Below are 21,158 nucleotides of genomic sequence, written 5' to 3' on the forward strand. Positions count from 1 at the left end.
GAAAATAGCAGCCTAAATAAAAAAGAGAATGTCATAAAACGGCAAAAAAAATTATAGCTATATTTACGAGGTGAGACGAATACATTCTAGTACACTGTAGTTTAAGCCCACGGAATAGCGGCAACTTGCAGTCACGTGACTGGCCCCTAGTCACGTGGTGCTTCCGCTCTTTCGGGAGCTTCCTAAAAGCTCTACAAGTTACTTATTAATCTTCGTTTTAAGTGCAACAAGAAAACGAAGATTATTAGGTAACTTTTAGAGCCTATAGACCATTCCATTTAGCGCTCTCTGGGCGGCACCATTTTGTTCGACCGCAGCGCCCTCTCCATACATCCGGGAAGTTCAGCGGGTTCGGCGGGGTAAAACGAGAGAGAGGGCGCGGGCCCGACTCCGCTAGCAGACGACAAACCGGGAGGTTGCCGTTCTCCATCTTTGGGCTGTATCGGCGGGCTGTAAGGAACATCGAACTCTCGCTCGTGGCTGCCGTTGTGAAGTGGTTCGCGTTCTTAGAATAGTTATGGCTACTCCAAAATCAGCCTAGAGCTCTCTGTCGTTCTACTTCGGTAAATGATCAACTGACATATCTTTTTTCCGTTACTTAAATAGCAGTTGAGTCAGCCGGCAGTACTACCCTCAACTACTGCGTGTATTGCGGCAGGAGAGCACGTTTTATTTATTATTTCAGACTTCCACTCATGTTCGCTAAAGGCCTACATCAGTACGAACTTTTGTATAGTAAACAAGGTACAGCAACCGGATTGACTTTTCGCCTAAGAGACCGGCCAATCTGACACAGTTTTCCTTTTTTTATATTTGCACGCAGGTAACAGCGCAATTGGACCCTGTAAGTCTTTTTAACTAGCATAATATTGCACGACAACTGGCATACCAAAATCTGCGCGTCTACGCTTGAAAGTTCCAAAATGACGCGATTTTAAACAGAGTTTGCACGCCAGCCGGACGCTTGCTACAGCCCACTCGGCGGAGCGGACGAGATGCGGGGTGAGAGGGGGAGTGCATTGTTTTCTCTTTTACCCTCTCTGCTATGACCCTAATGGAACGGTCTATAGGAAGCTCCCGAAAGAGAGCAAGCACTAAGTGACTAGTGGCCAGTCACGTGACTGCAAGTTGCTACTTTTCCGCGGGCTCCCGCGGGCGTCTACAAGTTCGTTTCCCGCCGTAAAGATAGCTCCAAAGGTTTCTCTTTTTTCGGTATAAATTTCTTTTATGACATCCTTTTTCCAACCAGACTGTTTTAAGTTTTCTAGTTTCGCTAAATACTACTTAGAACCACTCCGTAACGTTAATAACTGAAAGAAAAAAAGAATGCTTGCCTTAGTTATTTTTTCTAGGGAAGTCTCCTTTTATCCTCGAAATTTCACTGCGACAAAGAAACTTCTGAATCAGTGGCGGTCTGTGCGAGTATACTTGGGCCAGACTAGGACCAGTACGCCTCTGCAAAGTCGTGAACATTTCAACCAGATATCGTTTCATAAACCCTTTCAACGAAAAAAGCATGTTTTTTGTTTTTTTTTTGTTTTTTTACCATTCGTGGGCTGCCTATTATCCCCTGGAACACGGGGCTAAAGTATCAGACTGCCGACAACCCGGCCCCGACGACCGAAGTGGGAAAGGAGAAGACGGGAGCCCGCGCGGTACGTCAGAACGTCGGTCTCTGGTTGGAATGATCAATGGGTAGAGCTAAAGCTAGCCGCCTTTGGGTCTACTGCGCCGTTCGAACACTTGAGGAGCCGAAACGCCAGCGTTTGGCTTTCGCATTCGAACGTGTTCCACAAGTGCAGTGGAGACCAGTGATTTCTCTACACACCTCCTAAGGAGGGGGGGTGCTGCGCGTTACCTTTTCGCCAAAACTGGAGATTGAAGCTAATGAAAGCACGCTGGGATTCCATTTCCCATGTATTTTGTGAATAAAGGCAACGTGGGCGTTATTTTGTTTACATGCCACTACTATAGAAGCTCGTTACATAACACCTAAACAGCGTCTCGGTAAGGATCATGGCCCAGGCCCGGGGGGGGGGGGGGTACCCCCCTCTCGCCCCCTTGGATCACACCAGGGCGAGCCCCGATGCCCCGCAAAATCCTACGCCTAGGGGGGTGTAGACTCCCCTTGTTTTTCTAAATTCCCAACGGCTCCTTTATTCTCAATGCCCCCTTCCCCACCCCAATAAAAATTTAGACACCCCCCTTACTTCAATTCCTGGGGAAACCCCTGGTGGGCACCCTTTGTCTCCAGTCCACTGCACTCGTCGAACACGTGCGGAACGCAGGCGTCCGGCTCCTGCATTCGAGCGCGTTCTACGAGTGCAGTGGAGACAAAAACGACTAGCTCGGTCTACCACTGATCATTCGAATCAGAAGTTCTGAGGTCCCTGCCCGCTTTCGACTCCATCTCTTCCTCAGTTTCCCGGCGCATAGTATCATGAAGGTCCTTCCTGGGTCCACTCTGGGCCGCTGTAGCACCGGCCAGTTGGAAGGATAGGGGAGTGTCAAGAGAGATAAGAGATAAGAGTAGGGCACTTCAGGAAGGACAGGAGGCCAGCTCGCTGGCCCTCACGGAGGAGTACGAGTAGCTCGTCTTCTCGCCCGCGTCGCTGGACGCCGCAGCCCACGCTCGAGCAGCTCGAGTCCCTGATGGGAGAACAAGAAAAAAAAAGAATGTCCCGTGTTTGCTCCGAGAGAATGAGAAACAACAACATTCTGACTGATTTCTAAGCTAATAGACCTTTTGCTAAATTAACCAGGCATCAAAGAGAACGTTGGGAACGTAGTTACAACGTAGTTACTTAGTTCTATTCACAGGATGCCATATTTAGGGGCGACGTTTAGAGCGCGTGCTCAGAACGGGCTCACATTAATAGCCTGCAAAGACCGGCAACCTTGATGGTGCTAAATGCACGCTCCAAAAGGACTGCGGAAGCTCGCCGTCAGCACGCGCTCAGCAGCAGCGCACACGGATATGGCCGCCAGTGACTCTAGCAACCTATAGGGGACGCCACTACCGGGCAAATATGGCGGCCGAATTCAGGTCGTGCCGTGCCATGTGCCAGCTCAACGCACAACGCTGGGGCAGCAGAAAGTAAGCGTTGGACTCAAGATTGGTTCCCCCGCTTTTGATCTTCCACGTTTCGGACCTGCGGCGACGTGTTGGGGTAAGCGAACTTCCAGAGGCTTGACTTTCTTCGAGGAAACGAGGAAGGGACTGCCCACCGTCCTTCCACGGCGCTGATGAACGTTGAGAAACGCAGAATGTCTGGCTCATGCGGTTCCATAGGTCGCGTGCAGAGCAACCTGGTTCACAAGGCGATATACGGTTACGACACAGCCACCGGTAATGTAATGTAATGCTTTATTCGGTTTCTAAAACCCGGGCGACAGTGAAAAGGCTATTGCCCATGCCATAGAGGCCCACTGTACCCGCTACACAGACATATATACAAAAAAAAAGAAGGTATATATATATAAACGAATATGTGCAGATGAATGAACCGTACTTAATCCAATGAATTAAAGAATCCAAGTTTTCAGGAACCCGCCGAAAGCCAAAAATTGGCGGAGCCAGGATTTGAACTCTGGGCCTCCCAATGTCCGGTCGGGTGTGCTAACCACTACACCACTCCACCTTAGCTTTCTGGCGTTTCCTACCTGTCTTATTAATGCACAAGAAACGAAATGTGTCCAATCGGAGGTGTTCTGGAAACACACGCCGCCGCGTGGAACGCGGTACGACGCTTAGTGTCACGTGGTACGTGCTCGTTTGTGCTCCAGAAATCCTCCCACTGTTTGTCTCGCCCCGTGTACATGTAGTATTCTTTGTTTATGAGCTTTTAGAGACACGGTATCATCATCATCTGCGAGAATCAAGAGCCACGTTATTGAATATACAACACGGGCACTTCACGTCATCGTACGTGGTCTCCGAGGGGGATATAAACGAATATGTGCAGATGAATGAACCGTACTTAATCCAATGAATTAAAGAATCCAAGTTTTCAGATCTCTCAGATTCTCGCAGATGATGATGATACCGTGTCTCTAAAAGCTCATAAACAAAGAATACTACATGTACACGGGGCGAGACAAACAGTGGGAGGATTTCTGGAGCACAAACGAGCACGTACCACGTGACACTAAGCGTCGTACCGCGTTCCACGCGGCGGCGTGTGTTTCCAGAACACCTCCGATTGGACACATTTCGTTTCTTGTGCATTAATAAGACAGGTAGGAAACGCCAGAAAGCTAAGGTGGAGTGGTGTAGTGGTTAGCACACCCGACCGGACATTGGGAGGCCCAGAGTTCAAATCCTGGCTCCGCCAATTTTTGGCTTTCGGCGGGTTCCTGAAAACTTGGATTCTTTAATTCATTGGATTAAGTACGGTTCATTCATCTGCACATATTCGTTTATATCCCCCTCGGAGACCACGTACGATGACGTGAAGTGCCCGTGTTGTATATTCAATAACGTGGCTCTTGATTCTCGCAGATGATGATGATACCGTGTCTCTAAAAGCTCATAAACAAAGAATACTACATGTACACGGGGCGAGACAAACAGTGGGAGGATTTCTGGAGCACAAACGAGCACGTACCACGTGACACTAAGCGTCGTACCGCGTTCCACGCGGCGGCGTGTGTTTCCAGAACACCTCCGATTGGACACATTTCGTTTCTTGTGCATTAATAAGACAGGTAGGAAACGCCAGAAAGCTAAGGTGGAGTGGTGTAGTCATTCCAATTTCGAACGTCGTCGAAAGCGCACGCGGAATCATGAGCTCCGTTGGAGCTGAGCAAGCGTCCCTGCTTGGACGCGGTGATATGGCTTTGGATCTTCCTGCTGACTATCGGTTTATTCTGCCGACGCTACCGGCGAATGACTTATCGAAATGCACGGCATTTCTGCACGCTGACATCGGAGTGCGGCCGTACCGCATTGAAGATTTCAGGGAACCTTTGCGGCAACTTGGCGTCCTGAGCGACGTGACCGGTATGGGGGTGTTCCAGATGGGGCACGTTTGGATTGTCCGCCTCAAGTCGACTGCCGCCAAGGAGAAACTGATGATGTCTGGCAAGTTCAAGGTGAAAGGAGGTTGGTGTGTGCCGATGGACCCTGATCGACGAGAGGTCCGACTCAAGCTTCACTGGGTGCCTTTCGACGTGCCCAACGAAGCCCTGAAAAGGGCACTGGAGGAGTTCGGCGTGGTGAGAGAGATAATCCGAGAAAAATGGCACATCGACGGGTTTGACGGCGTCGAGTCGTCGACCCGGGTGGCGCGGCTGTCACTGAAGGAAGGCATGACGCTGGAACGCTTGCCTCACCAGCTTCGGTTCACCGGCGGCCCTGTACTTGTGGTTGTTCCAGGACGTGCACCAATGTGCCTGCGGTGCAAACGGTCTGGACACATTCGCCGTGATTGTAGGGCGCCTCGCTGTAGTGAGTGCCGTGGATATGGTCACGAACGCCAAGACTGCGTTCGATCCTACGCTCGTGTCGCAGGAGGACGCCAGGCCGAGGAAGACACGAACGAGCTTGTGATGGACGAACAAGAGGCGGAACAGGCGGCGGCGCCCTCAACGCAAGCGTCTGTAGCGTCGGCGACTTCAAAGGCAACAGTAACCGCTAGCAAGGAGTGCGAAGGGAAACCTGACGGAGAAAAGGAGCCTTTTGTGGTCACAGCGCCAACCGAGATGCCGACCACGAAGCTCCAGGACACCACGGGGGATTTCGAGCACTCAGCCGGTTCGGATGCAGCTACAGTAGAGGAAGCAGCGGAGAATACGGCTACGTGTAAGGAAAAGGAAGTGGCACCGGAGAACAGCCCCAGCGAGGAAATGTCCCTGGACGCGATCACTTCGAAGCGGCGACTAGAGGACTTGGGTGCACGCAGTGCTGCTGCCAGCGAGCAGGCACTGCGACGCCTGGAATATCAGTGGAAGCTCGCCGGGAAAAAAGGACGCTATACGACACGCAGCCGCTCGCCGTCGAGGGCTCGTGAAGACCGGCTGTCACAGTAAGCTGGTTCCCCGCTACCCCCTGATTGGCAAGTGTCTGATAGCTGGCGCAAGGTCATAAGCTCCTAAGTTTTCAAAGCTATGAAACAGCTCGAGGTCGCACTGCGTATAGCTACCCTGAACGTAAGAGGACTGTCTGCAAGGCGAAGGCAGTGCCAGCTCAGAAGGTTGTTCTTGGAAAACGACCTCGACGTGATAGCTGTCCAGGAAACCAAGATTGAGAGCGAGGAGCAGACCGAGCAGATGGTGCGCCAATTTGAGTCGCGATACGATGTATGCGTAAGCCATGCGGTAGGGAGGTCGGGGGGTGTATGCATCTTTTTGAAAAATGCTTTAGGTATTATTGTTGAGAATGTTGCTTCGCGTGAAGATGGGAGAGTCGTGTATTGTGATATTTGCTTTTCAGATCAAAAGTTTCGTATAATCTGTATCTACGCATCGACTGTAGAGACGGAACGATGCCATTTTTTTGAAAGTATAGCGGAATATTTAAAGTGCGAACGACTGCTTGTGGTGGTGGGGGATTTTAACAGTACATGTGCTCCAGAAGACAGGACCCCTCCTAGTCGCCGGAGGGATAGCAGTGCCGATGTCTGGAATGAACTGGTAAATGAGCATTACTTGGAGGACGTGGCACATTGCGGAAAGGGCACGAAGGGCGTGCAGTTCACACATTTCCAAGGAAGTAGCCACGCACGGCTAGACAGAGCATACGTGTCAGTTGAGCTAGTTCCGCTGTGTGGACACTATAGTGTCGAGCAGGTGTGCTTTAGCGATCACTGCCTTGTGACTTTCGGGTTAGGATCAAAAAGAAAAGAACGACACCGATTTGATTGGCACAACTGGAAAATGAATTACAAGCTCCTTGACAAAAAAGTCAAATTTGGGGGTTTTACGTGCCAAACCTACGACGGGCATCTGGCACGCCCCAGCGGAGGACTGAGGATTAATTTCGACCACCTGGGGATCTTTTGACGTGCAACCGAAAGCTCGGTTACACGGCGCCTTCTCCGCAATAAGCCTCCGTCATATTGCACAAGCTCCTTGACGACGAGGTGTTTAACGACAAGATAAATGCAAGGATTGAAAATTTTAGGAACATCTGCGGGAGCGAGATGACCGGAGAATGGGAAGAATTTAAACGAGTAGTTAAAATGGACGCCATAGAAAGATCAACCATTCTAAAGTACGAGAAAGAGAAAGAGGAAAAGCAGCTGCGCTCAACTTTAAAGGAGCTTGTTCTAGAAGAGTGTAAATCCCCCGGGTTATTTATAGATGACATTAATAAAATAAAAAGCAAGCTACAGCTCATAGATACTGAGCACTACAGAGGTGCGATAATACGTGCCCGGGCAGAAAAGTTTCTCGCGGGTGAAGCACCAACAAAACGAGCGTTAGCCACAGAAAAGAGATACGCACGCGCCAATGAAATAACTGAAATTGATTATCAGGGTACCACGACGCGTGACTCTAGCATAATTGAGGGAGCCTTTCTTGAATTCTACGAAAACTTACTGAGCCACAAAGCCCCAAAAGAAGAAGGTTTCACAGAAAATTTTTTGCCCCTTCTGCCAAAGATAGGTAGTGAAATAAAAGAATGGTTAGAACAGCCGATAGGTGTGTCCGAAGTAGAAAGAGCCATTGATGATTTGCAAAGCGGAAAATCACCGGGCCCTGATGGCTTGGGTGCTGCCTTTTATAAAAAGTATAAAAAAGATTTAGCTTGTATTTTGTTACAAGTGTACCGCGAATGTTATGAAAACCAAGTTTTTCCCCCTTCCTTTTTATTTACCCACACAGTCCTTATCCCCAAAAGTGAAGACACTAATAAACTTCGTAATGTAGCCAATTACCGGCCCATTACACTAGCTAATACGGACTATAAGATTCTCATGAAAATCCTTGCGAGGCGAATGCAATCGGTTATTGGAGATGTGGTGGGAGAACATCAAACGTGCGGTATCAAGGGACGTACGATTATGAGTAACATTCATGTTGCGCGTAGTGTGTTGGAACTATGTGATGCTAATTGCCGGAAAGTTGCTCTGTTGCAAGTCGATCTTGAAAAAGCTTTCGATCGAGTGTCCCATGCTGTTCTTCTTTGCATTCTAAACCATGTTGGCGTGGGTAAAATTATTTTTGATGGAGTAAAGATGGCCTATAGTAACTGCACGACTAGTCTTGTAATTAACAAACAAGTAACTAAACGCATTTCTGTGTTATCCTCTGTTCGGCAAGGGTGCCCACTTTCGCCGTTGTTGTTCGCCATATTTCTTGAGCCCTACTGCCTAAGTGTCATAAAGAGTGGGAACATACGTGGTTTTTCTTTAAATGCATGTGATGTTAAAATATTAGCGTACGCAGATGATGTTGCGATTTTTTGTAGTGATAGAGAAAGCGTCTCAGCGGCTGTTCAACTCACGAGATCATATTGCGCCCAGACAGCGTGTGCTGTGAACTGGGCGAAATGCTTGGGGATCTGGCACGGCCACTGGGACGTGACTCCGCGTGTGTTTGAATCTATTCAGTGGTCTACAGAGCCCGGCGTATACTTGGGAGTGCCTTTGAACAATTACCGTGAAAGCAACGAGCTCTGGCGTAACAAAACAGAGGAGATGAGTCTTAAAGCCGCGAAGTGGGGTGGCAAGGAATTTTCTATCTTTGCACGGGCAACAGTGTGTAATTCATTTTTTGTTGCAAAGATTTGGTACCTGTTACAGGTTCTGCACTGCTCTCGTGTGCATTTGCAACGCATGCACCGGGTGATGGCCGTGTACATATGGAAGTCTACCTGGGAAAGGACTAGACGAGATAACCTTTTTCGCCGCGTGAAGTCGGGTGGGCTTAGTTTGTCGCATTTGTTCATACGACAGCTCGTATCGAGGTTTTTCTTTTTGCGAGACCAGGCTGACCCGTTTCTGAGAACTGTCATTCAAGTACGGTTGTTCAGAGAGTTACCCGAGTTCATTGTTTCGACGTGTGACACATGTGAAGGCCAAGTAACGGGCTTTCTTAGAGAGGTTGTTTGTGCGTACCAATTTCTTAGTGTGCGATTTTCAAGAGAGTACTTAAACTTTGTCACACGAAAGCGTCTGAAGCGAGATCTTGTTGAATGCCTGTTTCCCGTCCCATTGTATCGGTCTTTGTTCTCCGACAGTACTGACCGTGATGTGCTTTCCCGCGTGAAAAGAATGCTAGTTCCCGGATCTGTGAAAACCTTTTATTTTAAACTACATACCAACACGCTTCCAGTAAAGACATGGTTAGCAAAAAAGGGCATGTTTGTACCATGGAGCGAGGATTGTATTTTGTGCAAGAAACCGGAGACCGTGGAGCACGTGTTCCTGGACTGCTGGGATGCTATCCTGTTCTGGGACGTGCTCCAACGCACTCTTAAAAAAGACCTACCGCTCACGGCTCGGGGAATACGCTTTTTGTCTGTGGAAGGGACGCCTTTCCCATATGATCTCGTATTTTTACTGGGCCTGCATGCTATTTGGAGATGTAGGATGGCAGTTCGTCACGCGGATCTGGATGCCCGTCCAGTACGGTATTATTTCATTGAAAATATAAACTTGATAGCAGCTGTCTACGAGAAAGTATGTCTGGAACTGGAGTGGTTGCCTGCATTTTTGAAGCTGTCGATGATGAGAGAATTTTAACAATTCTCACCGCCTCTCCAAACCTTACAGGCGACGTTCTATCGTCGCCTTCACTAGCGTCGTCAATATAATATTGCACATGTTCAAGTGAAATTTATCGTGCATTGTGAATCTTTGTTCACTGTCAAAATCTTGCAATAAAGAAAAAAAAAAAAAAAGTGGAGTGGTGTAGTGGTTAGCACACCCGACCGGACATTGGGAGGCCCAGAGTTCAAATCCTGGCTCCGCCAATTTTTGGCTTTCGGCGGGTTCCTGAAAACTTGGATTCTTTAATTCATTGGATTAAGTACGGTTCATTCATCTGCACATATTCGTTTATATCCCCCTCGGAGACCACGTACGATGACGTGAAGTGCCCGTGTTGTATATTCAATAACGTGGCTCTTGATTCTCGCAGATGATGATGATACCGTGTCTCTAAAAGCTCATAAACAAAGAATACTACATGTACACGGGGCGAGACAAACAGTGGGAGGATTTCTGGAGCACAAACGAGCACGTACCACGTGACACTAAGCGTCGTACCGCGTTCCACGCGGCGGCGTGTGTTTCCAGAACACCTCCGATTGGACACATTTCGTTTCTTGTGCATTAATAAGACAGGCAGGAAACGCCAGAAAGCTAAGGTGGAGTGGTGTAGTGGTTAGCACACCCGACCGGACATTGGGAGGCCCAGAGTTCAAATCCTGGCTCCGCCAATTTTTGGCTTTCGGCGGGTTCCTGAAAACTTGGATTCTTTAATTCATTGGATTAAGTACGGTTCATTCATCTGCACATATTCGTTTATATCCCCCTCGGAGACCACGTACGATGACGTGAAGTGCCCGTGTTGTATATATATATATATATATATATATATATATATATATATATATATATATACATCTTTGTACACTGGGATTTGGGTCGGATTGAGTGTCAGATCACAGTTCTTTCAGATGAATGGTTGCACATTTACACAGTTCCTTTATGTCCGCTTTGCTTTCAAATGTCCCTTGTGTGACGTCATTCGGGAGGGAGCGCCAGAGCTCGATGGTTCTTGGGAGGAGCGTGCTTCTATGACGCTCCGTCATAGAAGTAGAACTGTTCTGTCGCGCAAACCACTGACAACATCTAAACACGGAAGCCAGAAGAGACGAGCAAAAATCGCGAAGGGACCTGTTCCGGCCAGTTCAGTGTTTTCCCGCAAGGTGCTGTTCGTTTTGCTGGAGTCGCGATAGCTCGCCTTCCATATAGACGCTTTACACACGCGCCAAATTACAGCCGCCATTACTGACCTTCTCTTGTCTTACCAAGGTGCCGAGCAACTGAAACGGTAGTTAACAATCCTCTACAAAGGTCGATGCTTTAGAAAAAGACAAAGTGTAATCTTATATGGCAATAACCTGGCCTGCTACGGTAAAGACTAATTGAAGAAAATAGAATAAGAGGAAACAAAAACTGAAGGTCAGTTATGGCGGCGTTCATGCACAGCTGTTGCAAAGCGTCTATAGAAAATATTCGAAGTAAATAACCAAAATAAAGCGTCCATGAAACGCGCGTGCGAAGTGCCATTTATTTTAGATTTTTGCTTTCGAATAGATCGATCTGAAGACGCGACCACGCGCAGCGCGTGTACCTGCGTTTCTGCCATTCTTTCTGATGCTTGGGTAATGGCTAAAAGCTGCTTCGCTCGTGCGAAAATAGGATAGTTTCTCCCGCCGTTTCTGGGCGGCCGCAGCGTCTCGGCCGCGTCTCTGCCTGGACGCGTTTCTCGCTCCGGAGTAAAGGTTGACATTCGAACCCACGTCCAACGTTGCTCTCTACGTGTTTTCCGTCATTCGACCGGCAGGAGTGGATCGTTGCTCGAGTTCAATCGTGTGTCCCGCAGTTGTGAACGGCAATGTGTTCAGTTTATCTGCGCCGGAAAGTGCCTCTACGAAGTGCTTGTGTTAGACGGTCCGGAAATCGCCACGGGACGACATTCACAAAATCTGCGTGAGAAATATTTCTCGTTCCTGCTATTATCGGTTTGCTGTTCGCTCGCTGGCGGATTGAGTAGACGTACTGGGGTTGAGATGATCGTGGGACTTTTCGACAGCGCATAGAGTGGATCTGTGTTCTCAATTACACGGACTTCTATGAAAATAAAATTAGCGCCGACCGTGGCCACTAACGTCTCGTAGACACCGCTGTGCTCAGGTGAGCTTACATTCATTAGAAAGGTTGATCGTCACACATTAGGCCTACGTATAGTCCGACCAGTTTATACGAAATACTTCTGCTAGGAGCCGCACTTTACTTTGCTCAAAAAACTGTTTAGTTACTGAAAGGATGCGAACGGCAGGATGTCTTTCTGATGCCTCCAGCAAGCGCTCGTTGCCTTCCGGCGTGCTTTGGCTCTACATGCATACTCGAGGCTCATGAGACACCGGAGGGTTATCGAAGGTGGGTAGATGGATGGATTGTTAATGGCTATAGCTTTCGTAGCGGGTGGCAGCTTGCGCCACCTAGCCTAAGTCAAAGTCTAGCCTAAGTCCAAAGCTCGCGCTGGAGGCGGGCCAACTGAAGGACCTTTCTGCTGTTCTCATCCTGTGAGTGACAGCCCCAAACGGCCCAAGCTCCTCGTCCTTCTACAGGTATGCCGAGGGAAGCCGCAAGCAATCAATCGCACTGCATCGCCAAGGCGCTCGTCCTTACAGATTCGAAAGAAGCCATAAAAGAATGCATCCGCAGGAAGAGCCCGTATGGCGTCGCACCACAAATCAAGAGCCTCATCAAAGAAACGCATCCGGACTTCGACGTTAGCATTTTGTGGATCCCGAGCCAAAAAACCGCGGAAGGAGTTACATACGCAGCCATGTCGCATCGTTCATTCTGCGCGCAGCAATTTGTGTGTCTACAGGACGATTCACAGACTTGCGTAGAGTCCGACCGAGTGTCACTGCATGCAACGGCTTTCGACGTACGGGTTTCTATGGCGACAGCTGCGTCGGCTCCAACAAAACGGGCTGAAAACCGGCTTTGTTGGAGCCGACGCAGCTGTTGCCATAGCACCCTCGCACTCGCGGTCGGACTCCCGCTAATGTGTGAACGGACCACTGAAAAAAAGAAAAATATTTCTCAAACAGTTTGGTTGGGACACGCGTGTCAAGAAATGCATTTTACGGGGGAAAAAAATGAAAAGCCGTTTACATCACCCTCTAGCGCAGAATTAGAAGAGCAGCTTTTGAGGAGGAGTGGAGGTTATACCCCTCCTTCCTCATTTTGACCTCCTCATCCTCCCTGCTACTCCTCCTCACTCTTCCCTTCTCCTCTTTCTTCTCCTCCTCTCTCCCCTCCTCGTCCTCCTCCTCCCCTCCTTTCCCTCCCCCTTGTCCTCCTCCCCGCGCGGTGCATTATGGGACATATCCCACGATGCACCGCGCGTTTACGCCGACGCCGCTCAAGCCGGAAACGGGCGCCCAAGATCTGCGCTCTAAAATTAAAACAATATTACGGCGCGCGACGTGATTTAGTTGGCAGTCACCTCCTTTCAACTTGTTTCCTCTTTCGGCATTTCGGGCGCGTGGAGGAGAGGTGGATCGGCTTGGCCATCACGTTGAGGTGGAAAGAGTGTATGGCCATCTCGTTGAGGTGGAAAGAGTGTATGACCACTCCGTGACGACATGGACTTTGCGCGCAGAATTTAAAATAAATCTCGCGCCTTCAGTATTGCTCTAAAAATATTTTTTTCAAGTAAAATTTATTGTTTGACACGCGTGTCCCAACCAGACTGTTTAAAACAACATTTTTTTCAGTGGCCTTTTAAGGGGAACTTTGCTTCTGCATCGCGCTGAACCCTTCCTTGGCGACGCTAAAGTCACTGACGCGAGATCGACATTACACCCCACTCTGAAAATCTTCGTAGCAAGTTAAAGCGCTGGATATCCTAAGTTATCCAAGTACCGCCATCGTTTTATCGTGGTGCGGTAGCTCTTATCGGATGCCGGCGGCTCGCGTTACCCTTTCTGGCTCATGGCGCATCCCACATCCAAACGCGCACGCTCCGATGAATGTGCTGTGGCTGCCGGTGACGCGCCGCCGTTTGCGAGCACGCTGCCATTGGTCTACTGTAGATGCCGGCGCCGCGCCGCCGCGACAAACTAGATTGGCGGCGACGCTCCGCCATTTTTGGCTCAAGTGCGTCCCAGCATGCACAGCTTGGCGATGTTCGTTTATAAAATTCAAATTCATCTAGTAGTCAGTTAAAGCCCCTCCATATGTTTGCTTTTGTCTTTATAGTCAGTGAGTGCACAGCGCCGCCGCACGGGAGCTGGCTCGCTCCGGCCGTGCACGCGGTGGGCTCTAAACGTTTGGCAATGACTGTACCTCTCTGCGAAGCAGACTCATACGTACTTCTACCTGCATTCCAAAGAAAAGCCTATTCAGGATGGCCGCCGTGGGGACCAGAACTCTGTTGCTGAGGGATACGTGCCAATGTAATGTGTCAGATCAAAGGTACCCAAGACCAGGTGTGCGCAAGATGACAAGAGGCGCATGGTCGAGAGCGCCGGAAGCATCTTGCCTCGTCGGGGAATGGCGGCGAGCCGTAGGAGGGCGTCCAGCAGGTAGGCGAGCAGACACCAGGCCAGGCCCGAGGCGGCCACCACCTGGAAGGTTCTTCGGGCGCCGAACCACTGGAATCCCGCTCCTCCTATCATGCCTCCGAGGGCCGTTCCTACGCAACAAAAGAACTCGCCATTAGAAACAAGCACGCTTGCCCGTACCCAACTGTGGGCATTACACAACCCTTTTTTCCTAGAGTTTGCGCATCGGCCGTTCCTCAGCCAGCGCTGTCGCCTTGACGTCGAGCACGGTGGCACTAACGCGTTTCGTTCTTCGGTAACATAGTAACGTGCTTGTTAAATTTTCAACTCATGAACAACATAATTTAGAGTAACGGGTAGCGGTCGTTTTGTTACTCGTTACATCTTCCCAAAACGTAGAAAAAAAATGTACGCTTCAACTTTTTCCGTGTTTCCACTTGCGAGGTCTTATGAATTCTTGCTTTCACCCGTATACCTTCAAAGTCGCTCCCCTCTTTACCCCTCGCAAACGCGCCCACTCTAGAAAACCGCAATCCTCACGCCCTTTCCCCCAGTGTCGAAAAAAGCTGTCGCCGTCAATGGCAGGTAACGCAAGTGGCCCTAACGCAAAAGTAACACGAGTTACTTTTTATCGGTAACGCGGAACGCTTTAACGATGGAGAGTTGCTCACCATTTATGGTACGGTAAATACCATTTTCACCTTGATGTAGCGTAGGTCGGGAACGCGATCCTTTTATTTGCAAATAACGTGTACGGTATTTTGTTACTTTTATTTTTCGTTAACGCCTACAGGCTACAACCTATTAGAGAGGTTTAGTAGATCGTTTCGATGACTCCGATAACGACACCAGATACTCAACCTCAGCCTTCACGCAAGCATCGGATCGTTATCGAGAGGTATCGGGACGATTTACTAACACACTCAATAGACTAATTCGTATTGCCAACTGCCGGGAAGCGTATTCTGAGAAGCTCGTGGAGTAATGTCAATGGGTCAATTTCAGCACATTGATTCTTTACTTCGAATCCTTTTTTATTTTATTTTTCAGCGAAGGCGAGTACGCGCGGCCCGTAGATCTGCGTTTCTAGCATTCTTGATGCTTGCGTAATTTCGCCAGTAGCTCGGTACCACGTGGAGCGAAATCTGAGTTGTCTGGTATCCACTGAAGGCCATATAGTTGAGTGACTCAACTATGGTCGCCAGCAGAGATGGCAGTAATGACATTATTGTAATGGAATTACAGTTATTCAATTACTTTTTAGAGTAATGAGTAATGTAATTAATTAGTTCACTAGGCTAGTAATTTAGTAATGTAATGAATTACTTTCAGGCAGCAATTTGGAGAAAATTACTAATTACTTTTGAAATTACTTTTGTCCTAAATTAGAAAATTCGTTTGCAAGCTTTAAGAAAGAATAGAAAAATTATTTTGCATGGAGAAATGTTGTGAAAGTGTATCAGAGGAAATAATTGACGGCCACCTGAGCGCAAAGCCTCGTGCGAAGAGCTGGACGAACGCACAAAGGAGGGCTGGAAAGGCGAAGGAGTAAAGCTTGCTGGTAGACATCGCTGGAGGGCAACGGCTTACGAACTCCACGCACGACAGATTCACGGCGTCGCGTCAACATGACGGTACTGTACTTCGTTTATTCCTAAGCTGACAGTGCGGTGGGAGCTGCAATCTAACCAGAGCCAATCAAACACCTTCCTTTAATCATCTGTCCCGTCCTTTTCTCTACTCGTGGGTAAAAACGAGAGCGTGGTTACGTTTCGAACGATAGATGAGTGATTGCTCCAAGAAGCACGTAGCTTCCACCGTTCATCCCTAAGCCGACAGTGCGTGAGCTTAGGGAATAACGGCTCATAGGCTACAAGGCGACGGGCACATCACCAGTGAATTAAACATAATTTCAAACCTGAGAGGACAAGACAAACAGATATCCGGCCTTGTATTTTCGTCAAGCAAGGTCAAACCGTGAGCTTGGACTGCTGTGAACGACAAAAGACAGGAATAAATAGTTAATTCCAAATGCCTTGTCAAAGGCCCAGAACATTTCGTGCGTCCTCGAGCAAAGCAGGTGCCGCTAGCGATAAGCGTCGCTGCCTTCCCTTGATAAGTTTATTCGAGAGTAAGCCTACAAGCACATATCGCCCCCCGTTTGTTGGGAAAGTACACAATGTAGGAAGCTCGCGCAATTCCTCAACTGCGACGCTTCTGCTTAGCAATTATCCAGGCCCTTTGTGTAACAATGCGCAAAAACTTGGACTCTTCGGGTGTTTGGGAAAAATGCCCCTTGAAAGGAATAACCGGGAATAGGTCAGCTATACTCGGCGACAACTTTTATTGGTAATGCAGTGAAGGGTACCGACACGCGTTCCCTCTCCCATTTTGAGCGCCGAATAAAGCTGTGCGCGGGCTCTCCTCCCTTCCACTGCATTGCCAAGAAAAGTTATCGCCGAGTATAGTGCTCTCGGGAAAATAGAATTAGATTGCTTCCGAGGCGGAAGGGAAACGTTTCACGCGACGACTCCTTGTAGAAACGAGCTGCAATTATCCGACTTAACAAACTGACATGGACTACAAGTTCTAAATCAGAAAGACGTAAACACATCACCCTTTTTGGTGAAAACCTTCACCGTTGAATGAACAGCGAAACCGGTGAGTCGACTGTCTTTCCGAGTCACATCTAAAGAAGCTATTCAGCATGTTTAACACTAATGTACGTGTTTTACGGGCTACTCGATTGCCATTTACAACGAATGACATTCGTCTGATCGACGAGTCGGCTCGCGATCTGTCGCGCGTGGAACGCCCCACGCTCGGAGTGTCGCGCGCTGATTGGCCGATCGTTCAAATGTCATTCGTTGTAAATGGTATTCGAGTTGCCCGTGTGGCACGGGCATTATATCGTGCGCGTCAGCAAAACCACTGTTCAGAATAGTTCAGTTTGAGGCCCATAAGGTTGTTCCGCTGTAAAAAGTAAGATCTGAGTTTTAGTACATATAGGCCAACTCAGCTCTTTGACGTCACATCACTGCGGTGGCGCTGCTCTCGCCACTGCGCATGAGCAGTGCCTCGCTTCTCCCAGATCTGGTTCCAGCACATGCTCTTTGTGAGCAAACGAGGGCTTGTTTAGTAAACGCTGTGTTGGTTTATACGGTAAGTAAAAAGAGCGCGAATTACTGCCTCAAGGTATTCAAAAGTAATGTCAAAGTAATTTCAAAGTAATGTCATCACTTTTGGAAGGTAATTGCAATGTAATTTAATTACCTTTAGTCTGCGGTAATTTGTAATGTATTTTAATTGCAATTTTGCAGTTTTCAGAAAAGTAATTAGTAATGTAATTTAATTACTTTCTGAAAGTAATTCTGCCATTTCTGGTCGCCAGCCAACCCGAGCCCAACAGCAACGAATTCAAGTCAAATCCGTTCCTGCTGGGCTCGTGCTGGCGGCAAGTTTCTGATGCATCAAAAGTTTTAGCATGTTTTGGCAGGCGAGGGACATAGTTCCGAGAGTGCGCTGTGAACAACGCACTCAAATATTTGAAGGCCGGTGAATATCGCCTCGATGTTCCCGCTTTGTTCTCCCCTCCTTATTTTTCCCGCACTCCCGAGCGAAGCCGGTTGCCAAGAAAGAAATCAGCTCACCGAATCCTTCGAAGAACCCGGTCACGAGACCCATCGTCGTTGCTTCCGTTCCCGGAGGCGCTATCTTCTCGGCGTAGGAAGGCAGCGCCGAAAAGAAGGCCCCCAGTGCCAGACCCAGGAGCACCTCGACGCCGAGCGTCACCCACGGGTCCACGATAACCGAGTACAGTCCGAAGGTGGCGGCCATGGCCAGCAGGGCCGCCCGAAGCACGAACACGTGCCCGGTCCGGGCGATGAGCCAACCCGCGTAGAAGAAGACCGGCAGCTCGCCGAAGCTTCGCACCGCCACAGAGGCGCCCATGAGTCCCGACGAAGCCCCCAGCTGCTCCAGGTACCAGAAGTGGTACTGCCACACGATGCCCACGAGCACGCCGCCCATGGTCGCGTCCAGCAAGAGTACCGCCACGCGGCCATCGCGAAGCACGAGTTTGGACACGTCCTTCGCGATGGCTGTGGAACTCTGATGCTTCTTTACGTCGCACGCGTACACGCAGGCGACGTCTGCTACCATGAGCGCCGCACAAACGTACAGACCGGCGGAGTAGTCCACGGGGTCCGTCTTCCCGCCTTCGTTGCAGAAGTCGATGAGGTAGCCGCTGGCAGCGGTGAATATTCCCCAGCCCACCGTTCCCCACAACCTCTGGCGACCGAAGCGGTCCTTCGAGTCTTCGCCTTCGCTCACCAGCAGTTCGAAACAGGCTGCATCAGTGAGGGAGTTGGCGCATCCGATGGCGGCGTAGTTGACAGTCACGAAGATGAAGTAGAGCCAGAAGATGAACGATTTGATGGCTGACCCGAACGTGCTCACCGTGTCGTCTACCGAACACTGTGCAGTGCACGTGGACGCGTTTATTGAAACCGGTAGTTCAAGAGTAACGTTCGCACTTTTGAGATCCGACAAGAAGCTTGCCGCCTTTCGGAAGCACGGGTCCTGCGCATCGTCCGTAACGCAGAGACAAGACACATTGCACGTGAGGGTCTGTCCGGTGGTATAACTTAAATTCGAGCTTGACACTGGAATGATGTAGGCATTGTTCGTCACTTTCTCTAAACCCCAATCAATAGAACTATGATTGCGATAAAGGTAGCTTTCCGAATCCCGGTCTCCTGGGACGGGCGGTAGAAAGTTTACGACGGCGAAGGAAGCCGTGATGCAGATAAGAAAGGCGAGGAGGACCGCTTTTATCTTCCTGGAGCGGTCCACGAGGGCCCCGAAGATAGGCTTGGACGCGGCCGAAAAGAAGGGTGCCACGGTGTAGACCAGACCCACCTCGGCAGGCGACACGCCGCGATCCTTGAGCAGCACTCCGATGAATGGTAAGAAGCCGGATAAGGCTGTAAATTGCAAGACACGAACCAAAAGATGCGTTTTGACGGGGAAAAAAAAAAGAAAAGAGCTTCCTTGAAAGTGCAGACCGCCTTCACAAAAACGATAACGAAACGCGTGGAGGTATACAGCTTGCAGGCGTCGCCGAAGCCGGCCTTGGATTCATTATGGCTTAATTAAATTGCAATGAGGAGTTTAAATGAAAAATTATTAGGGTTGACTGAACTTAAGCAACCGTATTGTTTCTGTCACTTCTTCAGCTTATTTTTCACATGCATAGCCCGGAAGGACAGAAACGCGAACGACGGAACGACAGCCTTTTGCTCTCGTCATTGAACGGTTGTCAGCAGAAGCCGTCGCGTATAGCCTGCGATGCGCTTCGAAAGCAGTTATGCTGCCAAATGGTCGGCCCTTTCAGAAATTCGCGCCTATTCGCCCCAGTCTTTCCCCACCGTTCATCACTATACTTAGTTTCATACCACACGCAGCCGATGCTGCGAGCTGATGGGACCGATGAAACAGCGTCAAATGCGCACCAACATAGTGTTCTTCGTTTTCATATACGTGTTCTACAATGACTGAACCAATCACGCTTAGGGAAGGCCCAGCGACTTGCATTTTTGACGCCGTTTGATTGGTTTCGTCAGCCCGTAGCGTCGACGTAAGATGAAACAAAGTTTAGTCGGGAAGCTGACAATGAAGCACGCGCGTTTCAAATGCCCGGTGTATTAACGCAGAAAAAAACCAAGATCAACCTTCGATCTACAATCATGACGATTCGTACACTAGTATGCAACTGATAAAATAATAATTATGCGCGTAATCGTGGTGCCTTTGAAGTGCCCGTGCCGCATTGTCAACTCTGCGGAAGAGCGGCGATTAACGTCGTAGTCGTGGAAAATTAAAACAAATCGGTCCGAATACTGTTAACCGAAAGGGTCGGTCAGGCAGGCCACTAGACTTCGTGATATACTCAAGGAGCCCACCATAGGCTGTACGAGAGCTTCAGCTGGCGACCGCTGAGTGACACGACGATAGTGAGAGGCTGTCGCTACATCGCTCGCATTTCTTTCGTTTGGGATTGTTCGTTTAGACTGGGATATGCACGATCCTCTACTGAGCTAACGACGGAAAACGGACAAAACAATTAGGAAAACAATTCACAAGCATCTGGAGGTGCACTCTGAGAAACCTCCGCGCCGCCAATTGGCGCTTATGTTTCGGCTCTAGAGTAAGCAAGAGGCGTTTCCCTCACCCGAGTAGTAGAAGAAGTAGTGTCCCTTCATGGGTAGCTCCTTTAAGTTAACTTTCGCCATTCCGCAGGTCGCCTTTCAGGTGTCCTTTTTAGGCCGGCAGGTTCATCCTTGGTCGGCGGTATCCGGAAGCTCTAGATGGCCATTGCGCGCTCGCCCAGTCGGCGCGTCCTGTCGGCAAGATAACTCCCGCACCCCGCTGCTTCTCGAGCGCAGGTGTTGTGGTGCTGCCTGCGGCACATCCGCTATCGCTTTCTATCTCGGGCCGTCAAGGCGGGCTATCGGTCAAAGTCAAGCTGGAAGCAGAGAGGGTGCCGCGTGTACGAAACCCGCTGGTCTCGTTCGTAGAAAGAAAAGGAGTAGATAAGGACGCGCCCATGATAACGGGCTTATTTGATACTATAGATTAGGGTCAAATTTCAAGGTCTGTTCTTATCGGGTGACGTCATAGGTGGGAAAGCAAACGAAATATTTGCTCCGAGGCGAGCGTATACATTAAAGAGGAAGTAAAGAAACACAACACCGGCGACGCATAGCCCGACAGCGCCCGCCTGCCCATGTTCAAAAAGCAGGAGTATCCTCACGAGCTCAGAAGTCCCACAGGGAAGTAAGGGTACATGGCTTCCCGAGGAGCTCCGGGGTTGATCGGGTCCTCGCGCTCTTCCGGTAGT

At 49.4% G+C, this 21,158-nt stretch overlaps 1 protein-coding gene across 1 annotated transcript; it reads right to left on the reverse strand.

Moving 5' to 3' along the window:
- Positions 1-1,112: 1,112 nt before the first annotated feature.
- LOC8054030 (major facilitator superfamily domain-containing protein 6) lies at positions 1,113-20,744 on the reverse strand. The gene is made up of 4 exons (XM_002434413.4): positions 20,490-20,744; positions 17,908-19,242; positions 14,236-14,388; positions 1,113-2,649 (listed from the first exon to the last, which is right to left on the reverse strand). Exons 1-4 carry the CDS (start codon positions 20,548-20,550, stop codon positions 2,540-2,542), a joined length of 1,659 nt encoding a protein of 552 aa, XP_002434458.3. The 5' UTR covers positions 20,551-20,744; the 3' UTR covers positions 1,113-2,539.
- Positions 20,745-21,158: the final 414 nt, after the last annotated feature.

This window comes from Ixodes scapularis, unplaced genomic scaffold (assembly GCF_016920785.2).
Source record: "Ixodes scapularis isolate PalLabHiFi unplaced genomic scaffold, ASM1692078v2 PGA_scaffold0__279_contigs__length_252992795, whole genome shotgun sequence".
Classification (NCBI taxonomy): Eukaryota; Metazoa; Arthropoda; class Arachnida; order Ixodida; family Ixodidae; genus Ixodes; species Ixodes scapularis.

Bases quoted from the DNA above. Each gene is read 5' to 3' on its own strand.
- LOC8054030 (XM_002434413.4), bottom strand. From the start codon at position 20,550: ATGGCGAAAGTTAACTTAAAGGAGCTACCCATGAAGGGACACTACTTC. The intron at 14,389-17,907 runs GTGAGCTGATTT...TTTGTTGCGTAG, and splicing joins CGGGTTCTTCGAAGGATTCG to GAACGGCCCTCGGAGGCATG. The intron at 2,650-14,235 runs GCAAGATGCTTC...TTCTCCCATCAG, and splicing joins CGCCGCCATTCCCCGACGAG to GGACTCGAGCTGCTCGAGCG.